At 54.3% G+C, this 27,393-nt stretch overlaps 1 protein-coding gene across 1 annotated transcript in view; it reads left to right on the top strand.

Moving 5' to 3' along the window:
* NALF2 (NALCN channel auxiliary factor 2) overlaps positions 1-27,026 on the top strand; it is a 33,644-nt gene extending 6,618 nt beyond the window's left edge. Inside the window, exons 2-3 of the mRNA XM_005229178.3 lie at positions 17,902-18,073; positions 18,626-27,026. Coding sequence (XP_005229235.2) covers positions 17,902-18,073; positions 18,626-19,050 — 597 coding nt within the window. The 3' untranslated portion in view covers positions 19,051-27,026. The remainder of the gene's footprint in view (positions 1-17,901; positions 18,074-18,625) is intronic.
* The last annotated feature ends 367 nt before the right edge of the window (positions 27,027-27,393 follow it).

The following is a 27,393-nucleotide window of genomic DNA, read 5'->3' as shown; positions in this document are numbered from 1 at the left end:
ATCAAAAAACAGAAGAACCAAAAAATGAACTGATGAAATGAATTTGCTCTGTAATTAAAAAAAAAGCATCAAGGTGTCAGGAATGCTCCAGTGGTGCCTGGGATGCGTAGGAGCACTGCAAGCTGGGAGGGAAGGGGGATGCTGAGCCGGTGCTTGGACAGTCTTGAGCTTTGCTTGGGATCGAGGCATCTCAAGATGCCTGGGTGTGTGCCGTGGGCTGGTGGCCGGACCTACATGGTTGCTGTGGGGCAAAGCAGCCTGGGGTGTGAATGGGGGCAATTTACCACTGATTTCCATGGTGGTTGCCTGCCTGCTTTGGGCTGGTTCATTGTCTATTGTTAACGTCTGTCAGTGGCGCTTAAGGGAAAAAAATAGGAGTTTATAAAGGCAGCAAGTCTCCGTGCAGCAACAGGCAGGTTGGCAAATGGTGCAGGGAAGAGTGCAAGGGAGGGTGAGAGATCTGTCTCCATCAAACTGTCACCAAGTAGCTACAAGTGACGCAGGCGCCAGCGCCTGTTCCCGCTCCCGTGTGCTCCTGGCTGCGCCTGCTGCCTCCAGTGCTGCATGCACGCACGCCCAGGCTCCTTTCTGCATGTGCCCGGCCCTGGGAGCACGATGCGCATGGAGGCTTCGCTCGCGGGGTGGAACGACCTCAGAGAAGCAGGCTCAGCTCCAGCAGCAAAGGCACGGTGTGATACTTCAGCAGCTAATGATGCTTTTTGGAAAGCGTCCAGTGTGCCATGGTCCCGTTGGGTGCAGGCAGCTTCTGGGAGCCAGTGTGCCCAGCAGCATGTGCGACAGTATCGGCAAAATGTGTGACCTGCTAAAATTTCACAACCCGCCCAGGTCCCCCCTTTTCTGTACGCATCCATTGCCATGGGCTGCCTGGGGTGGCCCAGACTAGGCATGGCTTGCAGTGCTGCTTTTTGTAACAGGCAGTGATGCATGGTGTCCCCACGGACAAAGGGATCTGCTAGTGTCACGCTGACTGCCAGCTGTGTGAGCATCCTTGCACTGCCAGGGGAGAGGAGGCAGCACCCTCCCCACAGCTGGGCACTGAGAGGTGCAAAAGGACGCGCACAATGTCTGCCTGAACCCAGGACATCGCTGGACCTGCTCACACAAAGGGTTTCACTGGGTCCCTGTCCGGGGGCAGGCATCTGTTGCATCAGGAAAGGGGCCTTTTGAGCACAGCGGGGGTCACGCACAACCTGGCCTCCCCCCATGGCAGAGACCCCAGGCACCACCACAGGGCTCGGTGCGGGGGAGCCCTGAGGACCACCCGCAGCAGCCCCAGCCCCTCCACACCCCAGGAAGCAGCGGGGGTCTCATGGAAACATCCCATGGCCCCAGGCCTGGCCCTGCGGATGCCCCACGAGGCTTTCCCCCTGCTTCCCGGCTCTGGAGCTGCCTGCCAGGGTTGGAGGCAGCAGAGGCAGGAGCGCAGGGTATACCTGACTGCCGGGGGCTATTCCTGCTGTCACTGGGATGCCATTAGGATGCGACTCATGCCTGGCTCCACGCAGAGGAAGCTCGGCTCGCCTGTCGTTTGAAGGGCAATGACTCAGGGACAGCAAATCTGTGAATGAGACACGGAGGCTGCTTGGGCGAGAAGTAGCCATCTGTCCACGCTGCCTCCAGCCCCAGCTCCTGTGGGCAGAGCCGGTAGCTGCCTGCCTGGGGGGGGCTCAACCAGTTTAGCCTCGCTCCTCTTCCCTGTTTGGCTTTTGCCCAGGCTTCTCCCCAGGGCCTCTCCCAGCCATGCTCCTGAGGTGTCAGAGGGAGGAGTGGTGCTGGGTGCGGGCAGCCAGCATGGGCTCCCCCAAACTCTCCTGATGTGGCTGTTGCGTTAAAAAAGGCAGCATGGAACAGCATTGCTGGGCAAGTTTTTGGCTTTCTGGAGACCCGCCTGCATAAGCATCCCAGTGCTCCTTGTCCCAACTGCAGAAGGGAAATCCTGCCTGCCCTGTTCATCTCCTCAGGTGTAAAAGATACATGTGTTTGGCATCTTGGCTGACATGTTATCTCTGCACGGCAGCTTCTGCAGCACTTGTGGTGGACAGAGGCTGCAGGAGGGTGAAGGGGTGTACAATGGTAAGGGGAGCTGGAGAGGGGGGACTGAAGCCAGCGCCAGTGGCAGGAACGGGATCTGTGTTTCCTCCAGAACAGGGAACCTAGTGCGCCTCGTGCCTGCGGGCACCGTGCTGCAGCAATCCCCAGCAGTCTCCACTATTGGTTGTCACAGAGGGAGTGGAGACAAGCAGAGATTTTCTTGGAAGTTTTTAAACAGGCATGTTTTAGGAAGGGCGGCAGGGGCTGACCAGTGCAGGGGGAGCAAGAGCTGTATTTTTGCATTTAGCATACTAAGAGTGCAAACTTCAGCCCCCTCCAGACCTGGGTCTCTCCCCGACCTGCTCCTGGTCTTCAGTGTCATATTCTGTGCAGCTGGATGGTAGAGAGTAAGAATGACCCCATAGCCAAGAAGTAAGCTGTAAAAGATCGGTCCTCATGGCTGAGGATATAAAGCAACTACCACCAGGCCAAGATCAGATGGGAGCTCTGCTCTGGATGGTTTATTCCTCCCAACAAGGTCTCCAGCATCATCCCCAAAGCCCCTGCTTCTGGGGGCCTCTAGGGATGAGTCAGGGCAGGTCCTGGTTTCCCTGGGCCCTCATCCCACCCCAGGACCCCTTCAGCCCCACTCCTGGGGGATCTCCACCTGCTTTCACTAGAACTTCCATTCTAGACCAGGGGAGCAAGCTAATGTCTTCCCATGAGATGCATCAGTTTCAAAGAAGTGGTGTATTCAAAAAGGGAATAAAACCTTTAGCCAGAATGTTCCCAGGCAGCCACATTACCAACCACTGCTTGCAGCTTGCCCACCACACAGACCTGCCTCTGCAAACCGGGGCAGGAGATGCTTGTGGAGGGAGGGAGAAGTCCTCATCCATGGCCACCTCTTCCCCTGCATATTCCCCATGCCTGGGTGGTCCCAGCACTTTGAGCTCTCACTGGGCAGGAGGGGTGGGCAGGCAGGGTCTGGCAGCCTGACTGAGCCCAGGGCAAGCAAGGTCAGCTGTTGGCAATGGTTATTTCACAAGCAGCAGCCGCTCTCTTCCCCTTGCCATGTGTGAGCTGTTACTAAAGGGCCTGCAGCCCCCAGTGTGGGGACAGGGGATACCTGGGTGTGCAGATGCTGGTTTGTGTTTGCAGAGTGCTCTGATGGTATGTTTGAGATGTTCCCTGCAGTCTCTGCTTCCACCTCCATCCCAAAGATGTCCAGGAACTCCTGTTCTTCCTGATCCCACCCAATTGCTCAGGCTGGCTGGTGGGAGCAGGCATGGGTAGGTGATGGGAGAGGTATTGGTGTGGTAGAGAAGCACGGCATGTTTTGCTGGCTCCCTGCACTGGCTGCCTGGTGCAGTCAGCATGATTTTGCTACTGGATGCAGTCTGCAGTCTCCAGATCCTTATTTGATCCCTGGGGTTCTTCAGCACATGGCTTCTAGCAGAAACACCATTTGTAGAAGTGCTGTTTGTTGCTTGTGTTTGGCAAAATTTTGTAACCTGTTCCATGCATCTGTCACCTCCGCCTTAGCCTGGCCCTGCTTCCTGTGGGACTGGCAAGGATCGGAAATCTCTGTGTCCAGGGAGTGTATCTGCCTGCCTACTGAGGAGGGATGTTTGTGCAGGCAAGGCATGTGTGACACCGAAGTCCTGTGATTTTTTTGCTGCCTCCTGCTTAGTTTGTAGATATGTGGTTTAGATCTGTACACCTGTAAGTTATTTGGATCTTTGTAACTCTGAGTGAGGCCATTTCTCTTAAGCGGGCAGCAGAGCTTCCCTGTCTGGTGCCCTGAGCCCAGCCATGCCCGCAAAGCAAGCCTGCTAGCTGTCATACCTGGGTTGGAAGCACTTGGTGTGTTGCAGCCTGATACTGAGCTGGTTGGACATGTGGAAAATACACCTGAGGAGGTGCTTGCAAAAAATCAAGGCATTTGACTGAATGGTGTTTATGAAATTTGCCCAGTGTTCCCCTCATACCTCTGCGGCACGGGTGGCAAAGCAGTGTCTGCAGAAGCCTCTGCATATGTATACAAGAGCAGCATTTGCCCTGATGTGTTACTTGTTTGTTGTCTTTCATTGCTTTTCTGTTAGAATGAGATTGACGGGGAACAGCAATAGCTGCCGGGATGGAGGGCTGGCTCAGAGCACGGTCCTGGGGCAGCAGTGAGCCCAGGGCACAGGGTGGCTCTCTGGATGCTTCTTGCTGGGCAGAGAATGGAGCAAGAGCAGCCCTGAGGAGAAGGACTTGGGGGTGCTCATGGACAGAAAGCTTGATGGCCTGGCCACGTGTGCTTGCAGCCCAGAAAGTCAACTGAATCCTGGGCTGCACCACAAGCAGTGTGGCCAGCAGGGCAAGGGAGGTGGTTGTCCCCCTCCGCTCTGGTGAGACCCTCCCTGCAGTATTGTGTCCAGCTCTGGGTCCCAATGTAAAAGGGACATGGACCTGTCGGAGCAAGACTGGAGGAGGCCACAAAGGTGGTCAGAGGGCTGGAGCCCGCCCCTCTCCTATGCCAGCAGGCTGAGAGAGCTGGGGCTGCTCAGCCTGGAGCAAAGCAGGCTCCGGGGAGACCTTGTGGCACCTTCCAATACCTCAAGGGGCCGACAAGAAAGCTGGGGAGGGGCTTTGTACGGGGGGGTGCAGTGACAGGGCGGGGGGGAATGGCTCTAAGCTGACCGAGGGCAGACTTAGGGCAGATACTGGGAAGAAATTCTTCCCCGTGAGGGCGGCGCTGGCAGAGGCTGCCCAGAGCAGCTGTGGGTGCCCCATCCCTGGGGGTGCTCAGGGCCAGGCTGGACGGGGCTGGGGGCAACCTGGGCTGGTGGGAGGTGTCCCTGCCCCTGGCGGGGGTTGGGGCTCGGGGGGCTGTCAGCTCCCTCCCAGCCCAAACCAGGCTGTGATTCTGTGATGCGATCTATGAAATGCAGAGGAAGCACTTCCCCTCTGCAGAGGATAAATAACTTTCATACCATGCTTTGGAAATTCAAGTCTCTGTGTATTAATGCTACCAAAAATGCCAGCCTCTTTGCTCACCCCCTTGTCTTGCAGCACTCTGACTGCAACTTGCTGCCTTCCCTCCTGCACCCATTTGCTCTGTGGGTGGTGGGGTGCTGGGCACGCAGCCCACAGGCTCCGTGTGCTGGCTGTTTTCGAGGGTCTGGCAGGCAGCAGTGGCCAGGGAACCCCCAGGGCTTGCCCACATCCTGGCTCTTGGCTTGGGAGGGAAAGGCAGCCTATGGGCAGGGCAGGCACAGGAGGACCAAGCAGATGTGCAGCTGCATTTGTGGCAGCATTACAGAGAGGAGAGGAGAGCCCGTGCCTGTCCTGGGCATGCTCCAGGGTAAAGCAGCAGGGATGGGGCTTCCCTGCAGGAGCGCATCCCTTGAGGCTCAGTGCCTGAGGAGGAGTAGTGCCAGGTAGGAGCATCTGCCTGCTGCTCACCATGGAGACTGGGAGTTATCTTGGGGTTTTCCTCACCTCCCTGGGTGCCATAAGGCCCCACCTGGAAGGGACGGGGAAATTTCTGCAAGTGGTGTTCAGCCAGGGATAAAAAAAAAAAAAAAAAAAAAAGAGGTTTCAGGTCTGACAGGAACCATGTCCAGTTCTGTTGTCTTTGTCAGTAGAAGCTGCCAGGAGTGGTGATAAATGTCTAGAAAATTGTTTGCTATATTTAAGGGATCTCTGCACACAAGTTAAGTGTAACAGGCCCTTGCAGCTGCCTAAACAACCCCAGCATCAGTGTGGGAGACTGTGCACCTCCCTCAAGACCCCGAAGGGTGCCTGCGAGCTGGGCTGCCGAGGCAGGATGCTCCTGTCTTCCCACTGTTTGCTGCGTAAGGGAGCTGGGAAAAGCCAGTTCCTGCTGCTCATCCCCTCCGTGAGGTACATCAGGCACGGTGTGAGGCAGGCCAGGTTCCTCCCACTGCGGGGTGTGCCTTAGACCCTGTACCATGTTGTATTCCTGTTCATGCGAAATGGGTCTGTGCGGGATGCTGCGTACCATGCAAGCACTTGAGCGAGAGCAAGGGGCTCCTGGCAGCACGCAGGATTGGGCCCTCACGTGTGCCAGTTGTGAGGGCAGCCCTGTTGTGACACCCCAGCATGACCCTTGCTGGGCTGGGCACTCGCACCCTACTGAAAAGGATGGTCCAGCCTAACTGCTTCCTTGGACGGTAAAAGCACCCGCTCTGCCGAAAAACTTCTTCCTTGCCCCCGTCAGCGGGTGGGTAATTTATGGCTCGTGGCACTGAAGTGTCTAGCCTTTATTTTTTTATATCCTATCTGATATAACAGGATGTTCTCATTATCTGTATGAATGTTTAATCTACTTTTGAATCCTGCTAAGCTCCTGGCTGCAGCAGTATCTAATGGGAGTGAATTCCTCTAGCAATGCTAATAGATTGCAGGGACCTGACTTTCCCTCTGTCTCAACTCAATGGTGTTCATCTTCAGCTTCCTAGCAGTCTTTAATTACTTTTAAAGTGATTGGGCTGATAGGAGGCTGGGCTGCTAACTAACCCAGAGGTTACCCGCAGCCTGGCCGGGGGCTGGCCGGTGAGTGCTGGGCACATGGCTTTCCGGAGCCATGCTGGCTAGGACAACTACGGCTCAGACGTGGCTGCGTTTGGAAGCAGCCCTCCTGCCTGCCTCCCTGAGCCCTACCACCTTCTGAGGCACTCTGCAAACCTCAGGAATTGTTTTAGGATGCTGGTTAATGGTCCTCCAGATTCTGTCTTCCTGCAGCCAGGCTCCTGCTGCCCAACGGGTGCTTGCGGGAGTGCAGCGCTCGGGATGGGATGCTTCCCCCAGCCTGTCCCCGTTGTCTCCTTGGTTTTGTAGCTGAGCCACGGTTCAGTTATAGCTGCTTAAAGAAGTGCAGTGCTGAAGTGAAATGCTGCTCTCCCAGCCTCTGCTTGGCTTTTTCTTGCCTTCTGCTGCTCTTCTTTCTCCTGTCACCATCTCTTGCCGTTAGCGTTTAGGTCAGTCACCTCTGCAGGGCAGCCAGGCAGGGCCGTGTGCTGGGGGGGCGGTTAAGGAGTGGTTATTCGGTTACTCTGCACCAGCATCTGTGTTGCTGGAGATGCTCGAGCCTCCTGTGGCCTCAGACAGGCTGCTCAGGGGAAATTTCATTTCTCATCATTGTCTTGCCATGACACTTGACCAGTCTGTAGGTGGGTAGCTGGAGTCGCTCATCCTTTGTTACTGGGTTATTCAGGTTTTGTTTCTGCCTTGACCCCGCTCTTGACAGGGATCAGTGTGGAAATGCTTCCCACGTGGCTGCACACCAGTGGTGGGGTTCTCTGCCTCATCTGCTTCCCACTGGCCTTCCCATGAAAAAGTGTTGTGTCAGAAGCTTCTCTGGGAGGCTAAAGGCTTAGTCCCGGTGCAGGGGTGCAGCCTGGCTGCAAGCACCGAGTGTTGGGCTCCTGTGCCCAGACAGGGAAGGGGAGCTCTATGCTGGAGCATCCCAGCAGCATCGCTGCCTGGGTAGGAGAGAGGGAAGGGCTGTGGTTCTGGGGACCTGCTGAAATGCATCCCTGGCTGCACAGTAACCAGAGTGTTTTCGGGAGGGAGGACTTGGCACATCCCCAGCAAGGGATGGCTGCATGACTGAGCTGTCCCCTCTCCCAGCTCCTCTGTGGCCAGCCTGTGGGAGCAGGACAGGGGTGGGTGCGCCCATGCCGGGGTGTGTCTGGGCCGGGTGGTGCTGGTCTGTTTTGCCATTTCCCACCCTGGGCTGGGGCTGCCATGGTGTGTTGGAGCCCTCACGAGCTGGCAGGGTCAGGGCTGCGCGGAGGGGGCTTGGTGTCTGCATGGCCTGGCCTCCCCCCAGCTCTGGGACATCTTCCCCCCGGGCCCTGCCATGTGGTGTCTCAGGGGAGGTGGAGAAGGACAAAGCCCTCCAGATGCTGAGGAGAAGCTGCTTGTTCCCTGGCCCCCAGTTGTTTGTCCCAGTCTCCTGGTATCCATCCCCTTCCCACGCATACCTTCACCCTCCCATCCTGGCCTCATCTTCCTGGCGAGCTGGTCTTCTCTCTCAACCCCAGCCAAAACCCTTCCTGAAAGGAGAGCATAAAGCAGCAGTCTGGGTTTACTGTATCTGCTCTTGCTCGACGGGCTCAGTGTGGGAGTGCTGGTCCCGTCTGCCTTTACTGTGCTCTCGGGCTTGTGTGCATCAGACGTTCCTCAGGACAGAGACTGCTGCTGGTGTTTGCGCAGCCTGTAGCACAATGGGGCCCAGACCTTCCTTCCAAGGCACTTCTAGAAGGAGCAGGCTCCATGTGCATTTTGTTTGGATTCAATACATTTGTTTTACAGCAGTGCCTGCAGGCAGCCCACCAAGACTGGGGCCACATTGTACTAGACACTGTCCAAGCGAGGGTAGTCACTGCCAGAAGAAATCACAGGGTGAGCAGAGGGGACAGATCCAGGGTGCAGCGGGGGACTGAACGCGCTGCCGACATCATGTATGCTAGAGCAAGAGCTGGGCACTGTGGGTTGCAGTGAGCAGAATGCTTCACCTCGTCATCATCCTCCCTTGGAGGAAGGACGCGTCTATCGCAAGGTGGAGTTTGATAATTAAATGAATATTATTTCATGGGGATTGCAATGTTTTCAAGCAGTGAGACGGTATCAAAAGCCTACTGCAGTGGGCTGGGGTCCGCAGGAGTGGGCAGGCAGGGCTGGGTGGCTGGAGGCAGGCAGCTGGACCGCAGGGGTGAGCCCCATCCGGGTCCCAATGGCCACGGGGCCACCGTGGCAAACCAGCGCAGGGCAAGGCAGGAGCTGCGGTGGGAGGGAAGGGGCTCCAGGCGCCGCTGCCTGTCCTGCGGCCCCAGGTCCCACACCTGTGCCCCTGCACCCCGCGTTGCTGTGGCTGCAGTGCCAGCTCCTGCACTGGATGCTGTGACCCTGCACTGCAGCGAGAATCTGTATGGGGTGTTTTGCTGGGGGGTGCATGGGTGTGCGGGGAAATGGGGGGCCCTGTGCCATACAGGCACGTGGGTACTGGATGCAGAAAGTGAGCAGGCTTAGCTGTGGTCACTGCCTTTGCATTTGTCAAGCTGTGATGTTAATTAGCGTGATTATTTTTGTTCTTGCTTCCTGTGTAATAGAAGCAGCCACACAGCCGCGCTGGGGTGCCAAGTGCTGTGTCCCCTAAGCGCAGTCCCGGCCACAGAGCTGCTGAGGGCTGCCCGGTGTCCGAAGCAAGGCTGGGAGCACGGCTATTGCAGGGGATGCTTCCTGTTTCGGTCCAAACCACAATTACGGGCTATTCCTCCTGGTTTTTTTCCAAGTTGCATCCACTGGGATGAGACCAGGCTTTTCCCTGGCCTCCACATGCGACAGCCCTCGCTTGCAACGAGCAGATTAGCAAAGAAATAAGCCTGTAAATGTGGTGCCAGTCCCCTGATAGCATCCCCGGGCTGGGAGCTGGCACTGCTAACCAGCTCCTGGGACAGCCCCTGGCCCGGCACACTCGTGGGTGTGTTGAAGGGGTGCATGTGTTTGCAGGCTCAGATGCTTGTTCTCCTGTCCTTTGCTCCTCCAGATGTTCCCAAGGTGTGTGTCGAGCTACCTGGTATTGTGAACTTTAGTGCAATAGGATTGTTAACCTGGGTTTTGAGTGTATAAGGTGCGTAGAAGTCGTGCTTTAAAGCTGTTCTCTCTTAGTTTTGAAAGATGAGTCCATAGGGAGTTGTGCGCATCTCAGACTTGTTTGGAGTAGCTTGGAGGGGGTTATTTTGGGGGGCTTTTTTTCCCCCCCCCCCGCTATAAAAGAAGGGGCATTCAGGTTGTTCTTGCATTAAAGGAATTAAAACTAAAATGCTAAAACCTATGAGCTTCTTCACAAAGTCATCGAAGGTGTTGAGAGTGGGTGGCTCTGACTTAACGTTGCTTCTGGGTAATTTGGGAGTGACTTCATCATTGAGGTCAAGGGATGCAGGTCTGGTCCTGGGACGTGGGTGGGAAGCAGTGGCTGGGGAGCACAGGGGTGTCTTCTGCCCAGGACTGTCCCTGAGGACAAGCCTGATGGGTGCCAGACCTGGCTCAGCACCCCCTGCCCCCATTCTGCCGTGGCATGCCACGTGATCATAGCGCTGGGGTGACAAGCCAGGATGCAAACTGGCTTTGTGCATGGGATGGCTGGGGGAAAACTAATGGGGAAACAGATCCTGGGGAGGGGTGGGCCTCAGGATAGCAGAGAGCCTGGCATGGGCACGTGCCAGCCAGCCCCAGTGGGCAGCAGGCGGGATGCTGGTCCAGCAGCACGATGCGGTGTTTCCAGCGGTGTTTTGAGGATCACCCACTCCGGCAAGTGGATGGGGTTCACATTGGTGCTGTTCCCAGCACCCTGCAGCCTGCGTGCAGCCAGCCTTATTCCCACCGAGTGCATGTCCCCATCCCATGCTGTTCCTGTTGGCAGCCTTGGTAGCAATGCCTGGGGCCAGACGCTGACTCCCCTCCATGCCCTACGGTGCCAGGGTACAGTGGGCAGAGGCGCCCCACCTCTTGCCTCCCCCAGCTGTGAAACGGAAGATCCATGGCTCCACAGCTGTCATCGCCAGGCAAAAGTCAACTTTATATAAAAAAATAAGTAAATCCAATAATTTAACAAAAAATGCACACAGTTGTTGGGTTTTGGGGTTGGCTTGGGTTTCTCCCACCTCCTTCCCCAAAACCAGAGCCTGTGAATGTGGCGAGGCAAGGATAACACAGCTCCAGAACTATCAAAGAAGTTACCCCAAAACCAGCTGTTACAGATACGATGTTAGAACAGCCTATAGCAAGGCTAATTTAAAAAACAAAAAAAAAGCTGTTTAAAAAGCTCAACATTGTTAACATCAGAATTACAGGCGGCAGTAATTGAATACAGTGGTAACTGGACATTGCAGCTTGTGTTTGTGACTCCTGGCTGGCCGTGGATGTTGGCATTCCCTTAATCCTCTGCCATCCAAGGGGGCTCTTCTTCCCGCTCCCCCCCACACACACACCCCAGTTTCCTGTGCTGCACCCTGATGTGCCAGAGATTGGAGAGGTGCCAAGCAGCTCATTAGCAATCCTCATTTCCCTGTGTCCAAGATTAATGAGGCACAGCCACTCCAGATGCTCATCTCAGGCCGTAATGGAAATGTGAGTCCCAGAACCGCACTGGGAGGGGAGGGGGCAGCTCTCAGCCAGGGGAGTCTGGCAGGGGCGGTCAGGGATTCCTCTCTGTCCACCTGGAAGCTGGTGGCTGGGCACATGCAGTGTCCTGATGAGCAAGATACGAGTGAGCCCTCTGCGGGCGTCAGTGACCCGGGCAGTTTTGGGAGGAAGGTTTCGGGCAGGTTGCGGGGTGCTGGTGGGGTCTGGTCTGAGGGAGCAGTGAGCCCAGCGGGGCTGAGGGGGGTTTGATGGATGCTCACGTACCACCCCAGCCCTGTGCAGCTGCAGCCAGCTTGAGTACTCGTGGCCTCAGCAGCAGCAAAGAGGAGGAGGAGAGTCGTGACAGCAGAGCCCAGCAACTTCCAGCATGAACTACCAGCCCAAGCACGCTCCTGGGTCTCCTTCCAGAGTTGACCCCAGTGTTTCCTTGGATCAGTCAGCAGAGCCCAATATTATTGCAATTAAGTACAGCCCTGGGCAGCTTTGCCAAGCTATAAACTCGCGTTCTGTTTCTCAGAGCATCCAAATTGCCTGCACCTGGTGTAACCACTTATTACTGCTGATCAGCAGCTCCACTCTCCTTGGGCGTCCCCTCAGTGGGAGCAGTGTGGGTGGGGGGTGCCCCTGGGCAGTGCTCTGGGTGAGCTCCCCACCCTTGCAGGAGATGAGCACCAAGTCTTGACTCTTCTGTGCAGAACGAGGTTATTTTGTAGGGGAAGGCTTCCCTCTCTGCCCTCCTTATCCTCACCCCCCCTCCGGTCTGCAAATCCCCCTTCCAGAGAAGCAGGTGCGGGCCCCCTGCACCATTAGCAGGATTATCCTGGGGAAAACTTCCTAAACATTGATGCCTGCTCTAATGGAAAACAGCAGCTCGTTGGGTTAATTACAGCTGGTGGTCCTGGTGGGCATCCAGACTATCCCAAGCACTGCATCCTCTGCAAAGGTGTTGCATCCACAGGATGCTGCTCCATCCCTGCCCCCTGGCTTTCCCGAAATTTAGCTGGGGTGGTTTAACAGGCAAACGCCAGTGTTTACAAAATACTGGCAGCAGCTAGACTGGTACTGAAAAAAATGAGTATGTTATTTTGTGCAGAAATGCTAAGAATGCAGAAAGACTCTGGAAAAACTGTTTGATGGGGGATGCTATCCTGGTACTGACAGCAGGCAGCGGGAGAAGTGCAGGCAGCGCGGAACTCAATTTGGCACATAAGTGCCTGCGAAAAGGCTGTCCCTCTGCCTGCTGCTGTCAGATACCGGTGGAAGCGTGAGCAGACAGGTAGCTTAATTAGACAGTTACTGGAAGTCCAATTCCTTTTGTTTCTTTTAAATGTCTTTTATGATGGGGCATTTCGGCACACCTGCAAAATTCAGATGCAGATAGATAGCCTGTCCTCCTCCTCCTCCTCACATATAAATTAGGTGTCTGAAGTTGGCCCCTTTCCTAGGCAGCAAAACTACTTTTGCTTTCTGAGAGTCATCTAGCCAGTCCTCTGAGCTAAAATTGCAGGAAGAGGGCACTAAAATAGAGCTTTTTGGAGTTCAGGTCACTTATATTTCCTTGGCCAGGCTGGAGATCAGCCAAAAGCAAAAACAGAATGGAAGAAAACTCTGATTGCAACCAAAGTCACTTCCTGAAGAAACCATAAAAGAAACCAGTGAGCTTCTTGCCATTGATTTAAGCAGAGAATAAATTTCTTCCTGTCCTAAATTCTCACACACCTTTTATAACAGCAAGATAAAGGAGGTTGTGTGGGGTAAGCTCAGAGATATTGAAAGCTGTTGAAAAACCAAAGCCATAAGGCTGTGTTTGAGCATCCCAGGGAGTTTGCTCCTTGCCCGTAGTGCTGATTTTTGCAGATGCATGACGGGAGGATGCTGGAGTCTCGTAAAGATCTGCTCGCATCTCAGCCTGATCCCAGTGGAGCGGGGCAGCTGCCAGCGCTGTTGCACCAGCAGGTTTTTGCTGTCTTTGTTTTTGAACAGACGTGGGCAGTTTCTGTCACGCACAGCTGCGGGAATGCCTGCTGCAGCCCCCGGAGGACCCGCAGCCCAGCAAGGTGAGGGCCGGCTGGGACCGAGGCAGCCGCACAGCTCCGGTGCTTTCCTCTGGGCAGGTGGGTGCTCTCGAAGAAAAGGGAAAGGGGAAGGCACCCGGGCAGTCCTGGTGCCTAGTTGCAGTTTCTGTCTGGGTGAGAGCACATCCTCTGCCCTCTCTGGTGGCAGAGGTACCAGCAGCTCTTTGCAGCCTTTCACTCAGTATTTTCATTAAATTCAGGGGAATGTCCTCGTCTGAGACCCCAACCCTCTGCCAAACTTCCCTGATAGGCATCAACAGAAACATTTTAGGGAGAAAACATGCAGATCGATGCAGCATCTCCTTGTGCAAGCTGCGTTTCCACAGGAGAGCGGGATGAACCAACCCAAGCTCCTTCTTACCAAGCTCTCAGGAGTCTCCCGTGCTGGCTGCCCCTTGTGCCTCCGGGGCCGAACAGTGGGACACTGCAGCCCAGAGCCGGAGCTGGGACAGTGCAGGTGACAGCCACGGTTCTCTGCCAGGGGTCAGGTGTAACAGCATCCCTCCTCAGCAGTCTGCACGTGTCCCCAGGTGGGAGTGGTGAATGCGACTGGGCTTCGACTGGGCTCTGGGAAGCAGCGCAGGGGAGAGTCAGGATGATGAAAGGGCTGGGAGGGAGACTCACAGGAAAGCGAAAGAGTAAATCAGTCGAGCTTAGGCCTAAGTTACGACTAAACGGGGAGCATGAGACATCTGCAAATATCAGAAATGTGTAAACAGAAAGGAGGGAGAGGAATGGTTTATGGAATGATTGAAGGGAATGAACTTTTGGATAGAAAAATGTAGGTCAAGTATGAAGGAAATCTTGTAGGCAGCAAGATAACTGCTTTCAGTGGTAAAAGAGCCTCCTCAGGAAACGCAAAGAAGTCCCGTTGATGGAGATGTTAAATGCTAAGTCAGGTGAGGGCCTGGAAAACAGGCTGAGCTGGTGGGACAGACTCGGTGTGTCCCATGCGATCCTTCCACCCCCAGCCTCTGGGCTGGCACATGGGGCCGGGCACACCAGCCGTACCCATCCGGCTCTGCCCCAGGCTTGCAGGGGGTCTGCTAGGGCTGCCAGGTGGGAGAGCAGGTAACCTTGTCCTTACGGAGCAGTTACCCTGCAGACATGGCTTGGGGGGGTCCCTGTGCAGCCCTTCTGTTTCCCCTTGGCACCGTTCGGCCCCCGGAGAAGCAAGGAGCAGCAGCCTCGCACAGCTGCTCGCCCCAGGGAGGGACACCAGCCGCTGGCCCTGGGCGGTGTGCTGGCTGCGTCACCTTGCAGCTTTGATCCCTTTCCCGTTCATGACCCCTTTGTGAGTGGATGCAGGGGTCTGTTGTCGCGTGTGCCATCACTTCGCATTTACAGCAGAATTTTTGTGAGCACATATAATGCTGCGAGCTGTATATAAATGATGCACTTCACCTATTTGCTAGTTATTGTTCGTTACCGTGGAGCATTGAAGTGCACTTGCAAGGGAGAGGCTGAAGTGGCAGGACACTTTTGGTGCTATGTGACTGGCAGACTGGTTGCATAGAAAAAGCCCAAGTGCTTAATCACAAAAAGGGAGTGGCAAGTTATCTTTCTGTGGTACGTACCTTATAACTCTTGTTTAAATTTGCAGTCTGTTTGGGGTGTAGTTAATGCATCCAGTTTCTAATCCTGGAAAGTTTATGACTTTGGGGAATCATCCCACCCAAGTCCAGTCATTTAAAATTCAAGCAGCTAGTCTACATTGGCTTCCAGAAATCCTCTACAGCCAACAGGGAAAGAGGGCAACCCCTCCAACCCCCTCGCTGTTGGACGCTTGGGGTACTCCAGTGCTTTGAAGGGCTGCGTTGTTCTCAGGATGCCCTCTCTCTGTTGCCTATAAAAGCAGCCCAATAATAACTTATTTTAGAAGATTGAAATTAAGGAAACTCACCCCTTCCTGGATGCCTGAAGTCTCCAGTAGACCTAAAAACTCTTCAGAAAATGTGTTTCCTAGCAATTTCCCCAGGAGGGCTTGCTGGGGGCAGGTCTGTGTGCCTGCCTGCCCTCTAAAAGGGAGAAGGGGATGGGATGCCAGAGACGTCCCCAGATTTCGAGCTATCACACAGCGTGTCTTTGCAGCTGCAGGCTCTTTGAGGCAGGGTCCTCTCCGTTTTGGTCCAGATTACCCGTGTGCCTGTAGTCACACGTAAATAACAGCATCGTGTCAAGGCAGGGGTTTGTCGAGTCCTCGGACTGATGTAGGGATGCATCCTGTCTGGCCAAGTCCAGGACTGTCGGTGGATGGTTTGAAGCCCATTTTATACCTTCTGGTTCTCTGTCCCATCTATCATAACGTGTCGGTGTCCACTGAGACATCTAACCTTCCTTTACACCTTGTTGAGGTCCCATGGAGAGCAATGATAGGTGCTGCTTTCCCAAAGGAGAAAAGCTCCTCATGTTTGCAGAGGTGCTACCTTGCTGAGGGGTCTTTCTGTGTCCTCCTCACTGCCCCACTGTCCCCTTGCTCCCTACACTGTTCCTGCGGGAGCAGAGGCCAGTGGGGAGAACACACGTTGGGACGGGGTTGTGGCATCTCTGGAGCATGGGCTGTGCTCACCCTGCCTGTCTCCCCTCCTCTTCTCCACCCCAGGGGAATCACCTTGGGCAGACGCAGATCCAGGCCTCAAAGCGCTCCCTCCCAGTTGTGTCTTTGCAGTCTGATTGCAGAGTCAGTCCCTTCTTTGGAGCTGTTCCACTTTGTCAAAGTAGTTAACATCCAACAGGCCAGGCAGAAAAAGCAGGACCACAGCTGAATTTCCCACATCCCAGCTGAAAGTCCTGACCACAGGGCTATTGACTGCTCTGAAATGCTTGCCCTATATATTGTGTCCTGGTCCTGATTAAACTTTTTGTGATAAAAGTTTCACCAAAACTAACATGCTTCCATGAAAATTCTGGTTTTCATGATTTGGCATTTTCCAGGGAGAAAAAAAAAAGAGACTAAAATAACTTGCCAAGAATTTCCCAACCAGCTTTAATCCTGGACATCTACCATGGTCCAAACAAATGATGATAAGGATCTATGGAAAACATGGGGAAACAAAGAAGCGATGTTTTTAAAGACTCCAGAAAATAAAAATGCAGCTGGAAGGAGGAGCACGGGGTTTTCTCCAAGCCTGCTGAGGAGGGAAATTCATTCCCTTTGAATCACGGGGAGTCCTTTCTAGTTGGTTTCAAAGGAAGTTGGATGTGGTCATTACCATGACCTTAACACTGTTGCTAGTGCCTAGATATATTCATAGATGAGCTGGAAGCGCTACGGAGGGTGCTGCTCTTCCCAGCGGTGTCACGGGTTTCTTGCAGCCTGAGGAATGACTGCTCACCATGAGAAATGAGAGATCTCCCTCCCTTTTACAGAGAGCGAAGACAAACAATTTCCACCCATGCCTGATGCTCGGGAGATAAGGGTGGATGCGGGTTAACCGAAGCCATCTGGGCCGTGCCCAGCCGGCTGCAAGGGGCACGCACGCACGGAGGGTGGAAGGGAAGAGCTGGTTTGTGCCGAGAAGGGCCATCTCGGCCAGCTGCAGATGGAAGCCGCTTTCTCTCCCCTGCTCGCAAGTGGCTGTGCTGTTGGCAGTGGACCCAAGGGAGGAGGACCAGTAACTGGGGAGGCTGGAGAGGCAGGGGTTGTGGCACAGCCTTGCAGTTGCAGGTGAACCCCCAGGTGCTTTTGCATCAGGAAATGTTGCCAGGCACAGCTCTAACGAGTGGAAAGGCAAGTGGAGCACACAGGGGCATCCATAATGCTGTTTGGTACCTTCGAGTGTCAGAGTATGCCTGTAAAATGAAGGTGTTCCCCCCAGGGTCTGCCCCTTTGAGCCAAAAGAAACGGCACAGTGAAGTGCTAGGCTTCTGTGAATGGGGAATCTCCCCCAGAAGTGGGTAGAGGGGTGGGGAAGGCAGGGAAGGAGTTTTTTGGTGGCAGAGAGGGCCGAGTCTGAGGCTGCAGCAGCTGCATGCACTGCATCCCAGCGATGCCCACCTGCTTGTGGCCAGTAGCTTTTCCAAAGCGCTGCCTGCTGGAAATTTCCAATAAAGTTCAGCCCATGGTCTGTTCTGCTGTCTCGTGTTCAGAGCTGGTGGGGACCAGAGTGCTTTAGAGAAGGTGTAAATCCCGACCCTGCCCAGGGGGAGCAGCGGGAGTCTTGGGGAGGAGGAGGATGCTCTGGGGGGGTGGGAGACAAGCAGTGTTTACTTTTTTCTTTCAATGAACCAAGCTCTCAGGTCTTGGCAGAGTCACCGCAGTCTGTTGCAGTGCCTATCTGTAAGGGATGTTAGTCCATGTAGTTAATTAGCTTTATTTTTGTGGTGGATTTAGTTTGCTAGATGAGTTCCACAGTCCCAACATGCCAGTGGTTTATTTCAGTTGATTGGTGAGTTCAGTAAGCGACCCTGATGCACTGACACACATTCCTCACATGAGCTGAGAGGAATTCTCCCTTCCCCTTTTTCCCTGTGGAAAAGGCACGGGATTGGGGGTGGCGCACACACACACACACATGCACCCCCCAGACACGTGCGTCCCAGTGTCTCTGCGATGCTTCGGCTACCCCAGTGTTTGGGGAGGTGACATGTCCCTCTCGGTGGCTTCCCCTAGGCTGTCTACAAGGCCTGGCTGTGCTCCGAGTATTTCAATGTGACCCAACACCAGTGCCGACACCGGATCCCATGCAAGCAATACTGCCTGGAGGTGCAGACCAGGTGCCCGTTTGTGTTACCGGACAATGACGAGCTGATCTATGGAGGTTTGCCTGGCTTCATCTGTACGGGTAAGGAGGTCCGGGGAGCGGGGCCAGGCTCCCGAGGGACATGGGGGGACAGGGCAGGGGTGGGTGCTGGCAAGCCCCATTGCGCTTTGCAAACCACACACCAGATTTTGAAGGTTTTGGGGGGCGGAGTGGGAAGAGGTACAGTGTGGAAAATACATGAAGCACTCTGCATGATTGCCAAAACGTGGCCATCCGGGGTGAGGTGTGAGTGGTTAATGGAGACCCAACAACAGCCTGACAGCTTAGTGCAGGAAATGAGAGCCCTACCTTTAACTGAAAGCTAAAGCAAGCTTGTAAGGGGCTGGAGGTGGTGGGATTAAAGCAGGGCAGGGATGTTTAACCACTACAAGTGGCGTTTGTTGAGCCCTGAATGATCCCCAGGGCTGGGGTCTGTGCAGGCTCACAGCCCTGTTGAGGGCCAGTCCTGGGGGGTCGCTGGGTGTCCTGGGCCTCTGGTTCTGCCCGTTCCACGGTGCGTGGCTGGCAGGCACCAGGGCTCGCTCTCTCCGCTTCCTGCTGACCCGCTCCTGTTCCTCTGTTTCCTTCCCGCAGGGCTGCTGGAGAACCAGCTGCCGGATGAGGAGGCCAAGTGCTGCGAGGTGCAATGGGACTCCTGTGACCACCCCCCAGACAGCAACGACAACACATCCCCCAAATCCACAGCATCAGAGTCACTCCATTTCCACCGCCACGACCCCCACCTCCATCACCAGCGACAGAACCACTACCACCTCTACCACCACCACCACCACCACCACCACCACCAGTACCACCAGCCCCGCTCCCCATCCTTGCTGCCGGTCTCCGCAGGGTCTCGCCTCGGCAGCAACAGGATCAGACTGTGCGTGCTGGTCCTGATGCTTCTCCACACCATGGTGTCCTTCTCAAGCGTGCACGGCGGCAGCGGGGCGGCTGGCGGAGGGCTCAGCCTGGAGGCCCTGCCCGCCTTGGAGGAGAGCGTGGCACGGGACGAGTGATGCAGAGGGGAAAACCGAACTCCAAGAAGAACGCCAGATCTTTTTCCACTAAGGGGGGCACATGCTATTCCTCCAATGGGAGGCACGGGATTGGGGGTGGCGCACACACACACACCCCCGCACATACCCCCAAGAGCTGCTCGCCGCGGGGCATCCCCGTGATGAAGAGTCTCTAATGCGCACAGGGCTGCGGGACTCGGCTTTGAGAAGGGTTCGGTCAGTAGCAGCCAGGCAGCGCGGCGTGCCCGGCCTCGCTGAGGTGCCAGCGCAGGAAGGTACGGCACGGGGGTGGGGGGAGCGGAGGGGAGGGAGTCCCTTCAGAAGAGGTGTCCCTGTGGGACTGCCGCGCATCTCCCGGCCGCCTGCCGCGAGTGCCTTGGGCGCCCACACCTTACCCACCAGCGACATGCCAAGGGTTTGACAGTCAGACCAGCCCCCATTTCTTTTCCTCCTTGGTCTGTAAATGCTGAAGGGCCAGGCAGGCAGGGGGGCAGCACCTCTGGGCACAGCCTGCCCCCCCGACCCTGGCTCCTGTCCCAGGGAAAAACCCAGCAACCCAATGCAGAGCCACCCTCATGGGGTGCAGCGTCCTCAGCGTGGCATTCCCCTCGCTGGTGGGATTTGGGGGACAGGAGTGGGATGCTATCATGCTACACTGTGGTACTACTTGGGGTTTGTCTCATGACATCCCTGACCTGCTCATCCAGCCTTCCCTCTCCTCCTGCTCTGTGCAGGGAAGTGGAGAGGGAAGGAGGAGGCGTGGAGCAGGAGGGACATCTCCAGCGTTTCCGCATTCCACTTTGCCAAGTGTCCTGATGATCTGGTTTAACCTTTTTTGCTTTCTTTCCTGACTGGAGTGGCTGGTCTCCAAGAGGCGTTAGGGAGATGTTACTCCAGCAGTGCCCAGGCTAGGCGAGGGAGGGGGATCACGCATGGTAACAGTTGGATGCAGGCTGTCAGAAGGCATCTTTCCATGCTTCCCAGCTACAAATCATCGCCTGGATGGCAGAAGGACTGGGCAAAAGGGCTGGAGAAATCTGGCTTGTAGGGGGAGTCTCCTACACAAAGAGGAGGTGTTAGTAAAGCCCAGCTGGGGAAGAGAGTTTTTGTGAATACTTTCTATCCGTGGATGCCCCCAGATCAGAAAATTTCTAGAAGCCCAGCTGGGACAGCTGGACTTGGCCGGGCAAGATGCTGGCTGGTGCAGCCTCATTCGGCTCACTTGTTTTCATTTGTTGTTGGTTTTTTTAACCTGAGCTCAGCGTATCTTGGGATTCAGTCCCAAACAGGGATCTGCTTTCCTAGGAAAGTTTCCTAGGAAACTCCCAAATTCTCCACCCACCCACTAGGAACTGTTCCCAGCATGAAAACTCCATGGGGCACGGCACTGTGCATGGGGACCAGGGACCAGACACAAGAAAGTTCATGCTTGGTGTGGATGAGGGGAAGGAGGAGAGTGCGTTTTAGCACAAGTCAGCTGCAAAATGTCCTGGTCACGATACGGATGAGAACCTGCTCGTTGCCTGCAGAGGACGTGGGATGGTCCCTCTGTTTCTAGGCTGCCTCTTGCCGGGGAGCCTACAGCAGAGCCCCGGCTGGATCGCCGCAGCCCTGCTGGGAGGCAGAAATGGAGCAGGAGGAATGCCCTGCTGCATCTCAAACCAATCCCAGATCCCTGCGAGGGTCCAAGAAGTCAGAGCTGAGGACTGTAAGTCTTGTGGTTTGTGGTCTGTTGAGGTGAAGCAAAACCAAGCAGAGCCCCAGGAGCAAAGCTACTTCCTACCTGGCTGGAAGAAGGAAGTAACGGGCATCTCGTGGGAAGGACAGGTTTCCTGATGTTTCCAGCCCATTTCCAGACCAAAGAGGGCTCTGAGAAGCAGCTGAATGTTTTGATTTCTGCTTTGACTTGAATCTCAGAGCTTTGGGGTGATGTTTACACGTTATCAGTTGCCTGTTACCAAAGTCCCGCAGATACAAAGCCCATGAAGCTGCTGTCCCTTGACTGTCGGGCTAGGAGAGGTGGTGTTAGTGGAAGACACAGAGTGTTTCCCGAGCAGATTTCCTTGCTGTTGCTACCCAGAAAAGGTAGGACGATTCTTGTTTGACTATTCCTCACAGCATCAATGTGTTTTCAGTCTAGTTTACACCAGCGTGAGAATGTGGAGATGCAACAGTTCAGCAAATAGGGATCTGACTCCTCCATTTTCTCTGCTGCTAAGAAATGGGTTGTGTAGCTGCTTTGATAACTAGCAAAAGCATACAGCCAGACCAAGGGAGGGAGCACAGTCCTGCTCCTGCCTGGAGACAGCCGGATCCAGTTCGCTGTTAAGGAAATTAGATTTTTCATGTACTGCCAAGAGTTAAGCTAATTCCAGGCGCCTCTCTCAGAGATAGGCTACATCCAGTCTTTGAACGACTCATCTAGAGAGAGAAGAATAGCCCAGTGTGGTGCGTCAGCAAGTGGCCCTGAGTCACTGGCCCTATTCATTGTCTGCTGGGGTGACACTGAGCAGCGCCCGAGCCTGTGCGCTCGCCGATGGCGTGGTGGTACGGGCATGCTCTCCCGCACACGCATGTGCGTGTGGATCCAGTGCAAAGACCCTGCTGGAGGGGATGTCCCTTCTGCCCACCCTGGGGCTGTCCTGCAGCACCGGCGAGCAGAGTGATGTCCAGCGCGTTAGTGGCAGCCCGAGCTCAGGGAGGTTCTGGTGGCACCGAGCGTGGGGGTTTTGCGACGGGTGATTTCCACAGGGAGTGAGGTCGAATAGCCCAAGTTGTCTTCAGGGACTAGGGGAGGCTGGCAGGGTTTTGCTGGAATAACCTGGGAGCTGTGACAAATGTGTTTGCCTTCCATGACGTCAGCTGACGAGCTTCATCTCAGGAGGCAGAGAGCCCATGTGACATCCCAGTGAATCCGAAAGCTGAGCCATTTCAGAACTGGGGTCTTTGGCGTGATTGCTGAGGAGGTGTAGTTGCGTCAGCCTCATCAGCCGGGGAGTGAGGAGGCTCTGCAGGGCAGTTATGCTCTAGCTGGAGGAGATCCACACGTTTTCCAGGCTGTGGCTTCCCAGGAGGTGTTCATGTGAGGATAACGTGCCGGGCCAGCAGGGAGGCTGCCGGGTCCGCGGGCAGGGGGAGTGCACAGGGTGCGGAGCCGTGCTGGCAGGCGCAGGGCTGGGGCTTTACCTAGTGTGACTGGAAGGAAAGTGCTGAGTCTTCACAGAGCAAGGCTTTTGGAAGGAGTTCTTTTATTTAGCAGTCTGGGCTGCTGTCAATAAGTTTTGTGGTTTTAGGGCACCATATGCTGTATTCAACACTTTGCCAATCTCGTTAAATGAATCCAGACTAGGCTGTTCACAGAGCAGGACAGAGCAGCTGGAAGCAGTGTATGTCGCAGTCCATCATTATAAGGCCATCGGATAAAAATCTTCTCTTTGGTCTGACATTACAACCTTCATAGTCCTTCGTCCATACTAGTTTTCTCTTTGCTGTACAAGAGAAAAGCCCAGAAAGGAGACATTAACATTGCCTCAGTTAATGCCACTGACATTATTTTGATTACAACACGGAGTGAGCATGCCTGGGATAAGGAGAGGATGGGTTTCTTTGCCCCCTGCATGCAGGTACGCTTCAACCTGAGCCCCTCCTATGCCCAGCAGAGCAGGAGCCCTTTGCAGAGCCATTCTTCTGCAGCCACCTGGGACCCTGGAGAACACCAGGTCTAAATGGATTTATCCTACCAGGAATTTAAACCAAGGTGTTTTCTCCTTTTCATGCAATGATCTTATTTCTTTTCCCTAAAGAAGGCACCACACTTTGGGATTAATATGTAAAACTCAGCCTTCCCTTCAGTGGATAAACTTCTCTCTGCTTGGAGAAAAATGCCCATTGGACAGCAGGAATTCCTCCTTGCCCTCCCTGGCAAGAGGCTTTCTCTGCCCCGGGGAGCAGGGGGATGATGCTGTCCCTGTGGGATCCGGATTCGGGAGCGGGTGCAGGCAGGGGAGCGGGCAGAGCAGGCAGGGCTGCAGGAGGAAAGGTAGCCAGATCCTGCCCAGCTGGAGCATTAGTCCTGGGTTTTGCACTTTAATGTAACTGCCAGTTGTACAAATTAATTAAAAATAACTGAAGAAAAATCCCAAAGAAAGGCCCTGCTTCCTCTGGTGAAGATTAATCATTAGTTGAGCCTTTTTCTTATGAAAATACAGATCCATGGTAGCCCCAGGCAAAAGATTCCCAGGGAGAGCCCTCACCATTCGTGCTCTGAGTTAGGGAAATCGCTTTGAAAGCATCTGACAACTAAAGCAGAACATGTTGAGTAACTTGGCAACACTCAGAAAACATCTTGAAATGGTTTTTGTTCAACACATTTTGCTTTGCTTCAATAGGAGATGTCAGGGCAGTTCATTCACTGCCACTCAGGACTGCAGGCAACGCTGGGAGACGGTTCCTCTGCCCACATTTAAAAAAAGAAGACAGAAAACCCCTGATATCTGCTACTCCCGGGGCAGGATCCTCCTCGGCGATGCGATGGAGCTTCCCATTGCTGAGGTCTGTAGGTGCCTTCTGGCTGGCGAGGTCTCCCCGTGCCACGCTTGCTGGGGAGGTGGGTGACTTACAGCACGGAGTGAGGCTGTAGCGCTGCTGGTGGGACAGGGACCCCCGTCCCGTCCTGCTGGGAGGGACACTGCCTCGTGCTCAGCCTTCGGGCTGAAGGCTCTGCCCTCAAAAAGTCATGCAGCGGCTTGTGATAAGCTGTGACATGATAACTCACCACCAGCCTGGGAAGGAATGCCTGTAGAAATTGGTAAAGACAAAATCAGGACAGAAATGTACTGAGATTCTGCAAAAAACCCTACTAAAATCTATGTGATGTGGCAGACAATTCCGCTTATAGGCTTTTTGAGCTGCCCTGTGGCTTCCCATCCATGGGGCTGTAAATCTCTCTTAAATTATACTCGGAAGGTTAGGAAGGGCAGTGTCTAAAGTTTAGGCTGGACATTAACGATCTACTTTAGCCCATCAAAGTCAGCTCTTGGGCATCTCAGCAGGGTGACAGAGGTACCTACATGACAAAACCCTGTGATCATCCCTTCTCCACCCAAAAGGAGCCTGTTCGGAGCTCCTGGATCATGGCAGCTCTCGGTGGGACTGCACAGGTCCAAGCATTATTTAGTTTTATTTCAGAAGTGAAGGTTTTCAGCAGCTCTGTTTGGGTATTCTTGGTCCATTTGGCTCTTTGGGTGACTGCTGCCAGTTCTGTGTGACACTGCGGGAAGGGGGATAGAGAAAGCCTGCTCTGCTTGTCTGAGCACCAGCCAGGAGTCAGCACCTGACTCCTGAAAATCCCGGCAGGTTAGAATCGTAGCATCACAGCCTGGTTTGGGCTGGGAGGGAGCTGACAGCCCCCCGAGCCCCAACCCCCTGCCAGGGGCAGGGACACCTCCCACCAGCCCAGGTTGCCCCCGGCCCCGTCCAGCCTGGCCCTGAGCACCCCCAGGGATGGGGCACCCACAGCTGCTCTGGGCAGCCTCTGCCAGCGCCGCCCTCACGGGGAAGAATTTCTTCCCAACATCTGCCCTAAGTCTGCCCTCGGTCAGCTTAGGGCCATTCCCCCTTGTTCTATCGCTGCAGGCCCTACTGAAAAGTCTGTCCCCATCTTTCTTGTCGGCCCCAGTTGACACCACTCCTGCAGCCCCAGGCTCCAGCTCAGCCAGCCAGCACCAAGCATGGCTGAGCAACGAAGAGCATCCTCCCAGAAACGGGGCTCCCCCAAACGGGGCTGGCTCTGCCACCCATGGGCTGGTCCTCGGGAGTCCCATGCGTGGGGCCGGGCAGGGCGTGCAGCTGCCACCGGGCTGGGCATGGGCTGGTGGGTGCTGGGCCCGTCAGGGGGAGGGGAAGGGGAGGTTCTGCCTCTGCCCCCGTTGTGCGGAGCTGTGTGAGACCCCGCAAGGGAGCTCACCCACACCACTGCTGCAGGGCGGGCTGCAGAGGGACCTTCGACTCTGCCCTGCTGGGATGAAGGGAGCAAAGGAAATCCTGTGGCCGTACACGATGCATAAATAATTGTCCAACAAAGATCATTAAAGAAGAAATAAAATTAATTCCTTTTTGAAGTTGCTGGGGTTCTATCAAAGTTCTCAGCCCCTGCTCACAGGACAGGGTGTTCACCGGCAGGAGATGGGCTGTGTTACCACACACCATTCCTCCGCCTTCCCCTTGGACGCTGCATATCTAGTACTTTTGTTCGAAACAAGGTTGGGAGTGGTTTCCAGTCTTGTTAGCATTTTGTGATGATCCCTTTTCTGGCCAGGAAGTCGCCAACTTGGGTTCTTGTAAACTGAAACTCAAAAAAGAAAAAAAAAGAAGAAAAAAAAAAGAAGGGTTTGGCTTGTGAAATTTGGGTTTGGTTTTACCATTTTTAAACGTATTGGGGAATGGTACGTGCTTGAGTTGCAAAACAAAAAGACATTTCAAGCCAGACAGTTATTTTTTCTTATTCTGAAATTTGTCAAAACAAGCCATACTGATAATTGTGACCAATTTTTTTCAAATTGAGAAATGTATCAAGAACAGCCCTTTCCCACAAAACCTTTCATTTTCAGAAAATAAAATGAAAAAAATCAATCATACTTTTTCTGCTCGCACAGTTGGAACTGGTGGCAGTGGATTCGGAGAGAATAGCAATTTGTAAGGAATTCCAACCAGCTCTACTTAAAATAGCATCCAGCAAATTTCTTGGGGGCAGTAGGCTGAGCGGCTCCATGGTGAAAGCAAACTGGAGAGCTGCCTTTCTTACCAGGATGGTTTCAGTCCAGGGTAACACACCTTGAGAGCCGCACGGGCACATTCCCTGGGGAATTTGCTGAGGTGCTGCTGCCAGGAGGAAGCATCTCTTCTTCCCTAGGACCTCAGCTGGTGGTGGGTGCCCCCAGCCATCCCTCGAACCAAGCTCTGTTTTCCAAACCAAAATGAATCCAGCTTCTTCTAGCCTCCAATACATCCAGACATCACAGTTTAAGGGATGCCTTTGAACCAGAGATACTCCCATATGTTCGTGGGAGTTTAGATTTGGAAGAAATCCAGTGCACCGGTCTGGCAGGGATGCCACAGAGCCAGGAAAGCCAACGCTGCGGTTTAACAAGAGCTGTTTGAAGGGAGAGCACTGGAGAGCCCCAAAGCGAGCGCCCTTGCCTCTTGCCCTGCTCCGTTCGGAGCGTGGGAGATGCTGCTCCTGGCAGCCGAGGTGAGATCTCCCAACCCCTCTGCTGCCGGCGAGGGCTGGGCTGGGGGGTCCCGGCACGCCGGCAGGCACGAGGGGCATGGGGGACCTCAGCAGGGACCAGAGCCCCCCCCCGCCAGGATGGCTTTGTCTGTGTGTGACCAGGCTGCTTGTGACCGAACCCTTCTCAAGTGCTTGTGAAATGTCGGTGGTTACAGAGCTCAGACCTACAAAAAAAAGGTCCTTTTACAGTACACGGTGGCGAGGTGAAAAAAAACACAAAACAAAACAAAACCATACTGCTGAAGTCAAAATACTCTTTCTAATCCCCCTGCCCGGTTTCTCTTTCTTTCCAGCTTTCTTCCTCTGCCTCCCGGACCCTCCCTCCCTGTTCCCACCCCCCCTTCTGTTTCTCTTTCTCCCCTCTGTCATAAGAAAGTGACTGTGTCCTCAAGGGGACAGTTTTCTTATGCCATTTTATACACTGTGCTTCATGTTTAGAACTTTTTTGCACTAGTTCCTATTACATTTATTTTCCAAAATGGTTTGACAAAAAACAAACAAAAAAACCCAACAAAAACACAAAACCATGCTATAATTCAGTTGTATTAAAAATATTATCCTACTACTCTCTGTGTTCAATAGTCTCTGTACCTGTAATGCTTTCAGTTCTGTTGTATTTTGGGGCAGAGGTTTTCTCCGCTCCTTGTTTAACCCAGTAAAGAAATAAAATGTTAAGAATTGATGATAACTTCCTCCTCCCTTTCTCTGCGGTTTAATCTGGGCCGAGTAGGTCCCGGCGCGCTGCTCGCCGGCCAGGAGATGCGTGGGACAGGCTGCCGAGCCCTGCTCCCCACCAGAACCTGCCCTGCAAGCTCCATCTGTCTCTCCTGTGGGTGCTTTTTTTCCTGCAAAATCCAATCTCAAATGGAGGACAGAAGAGGCAGAATGGAGGGACAATAACCCTGCCTTACTGAATTTGATTTCGTAACCTTTCTTTATATTCTTTTGTTTCTTGCCTTCACATTTCTTGCCATGGGGCTCACCTCAGAACAATAGGGGCAAAGACTGTCACCAAGAGATTCATCAGAGAATAATGACTGAACCAGGGTATCCAA

The sequence above is a fragment of the Falco peregrinus genome, chromosome 13 (assembly GCF_023634155.1).
Source record: "Falco peregrinus isolate bFalPer1 chromosome 13, bFalPer1.pri, whole genome shotgun sequence".
In the NCBI taxonomy this organism is placed as follows: Eukaryota; Metazoa; Chordata; class Aves; order Falconiformes; family Falconidae; genus Falco; species Falco peregrinus.
The sequence above is the reverse complement of the archived record's forward strand: the minus strand, read 5'-3'. Positions and strand labels throughout refer to the sequence as shown.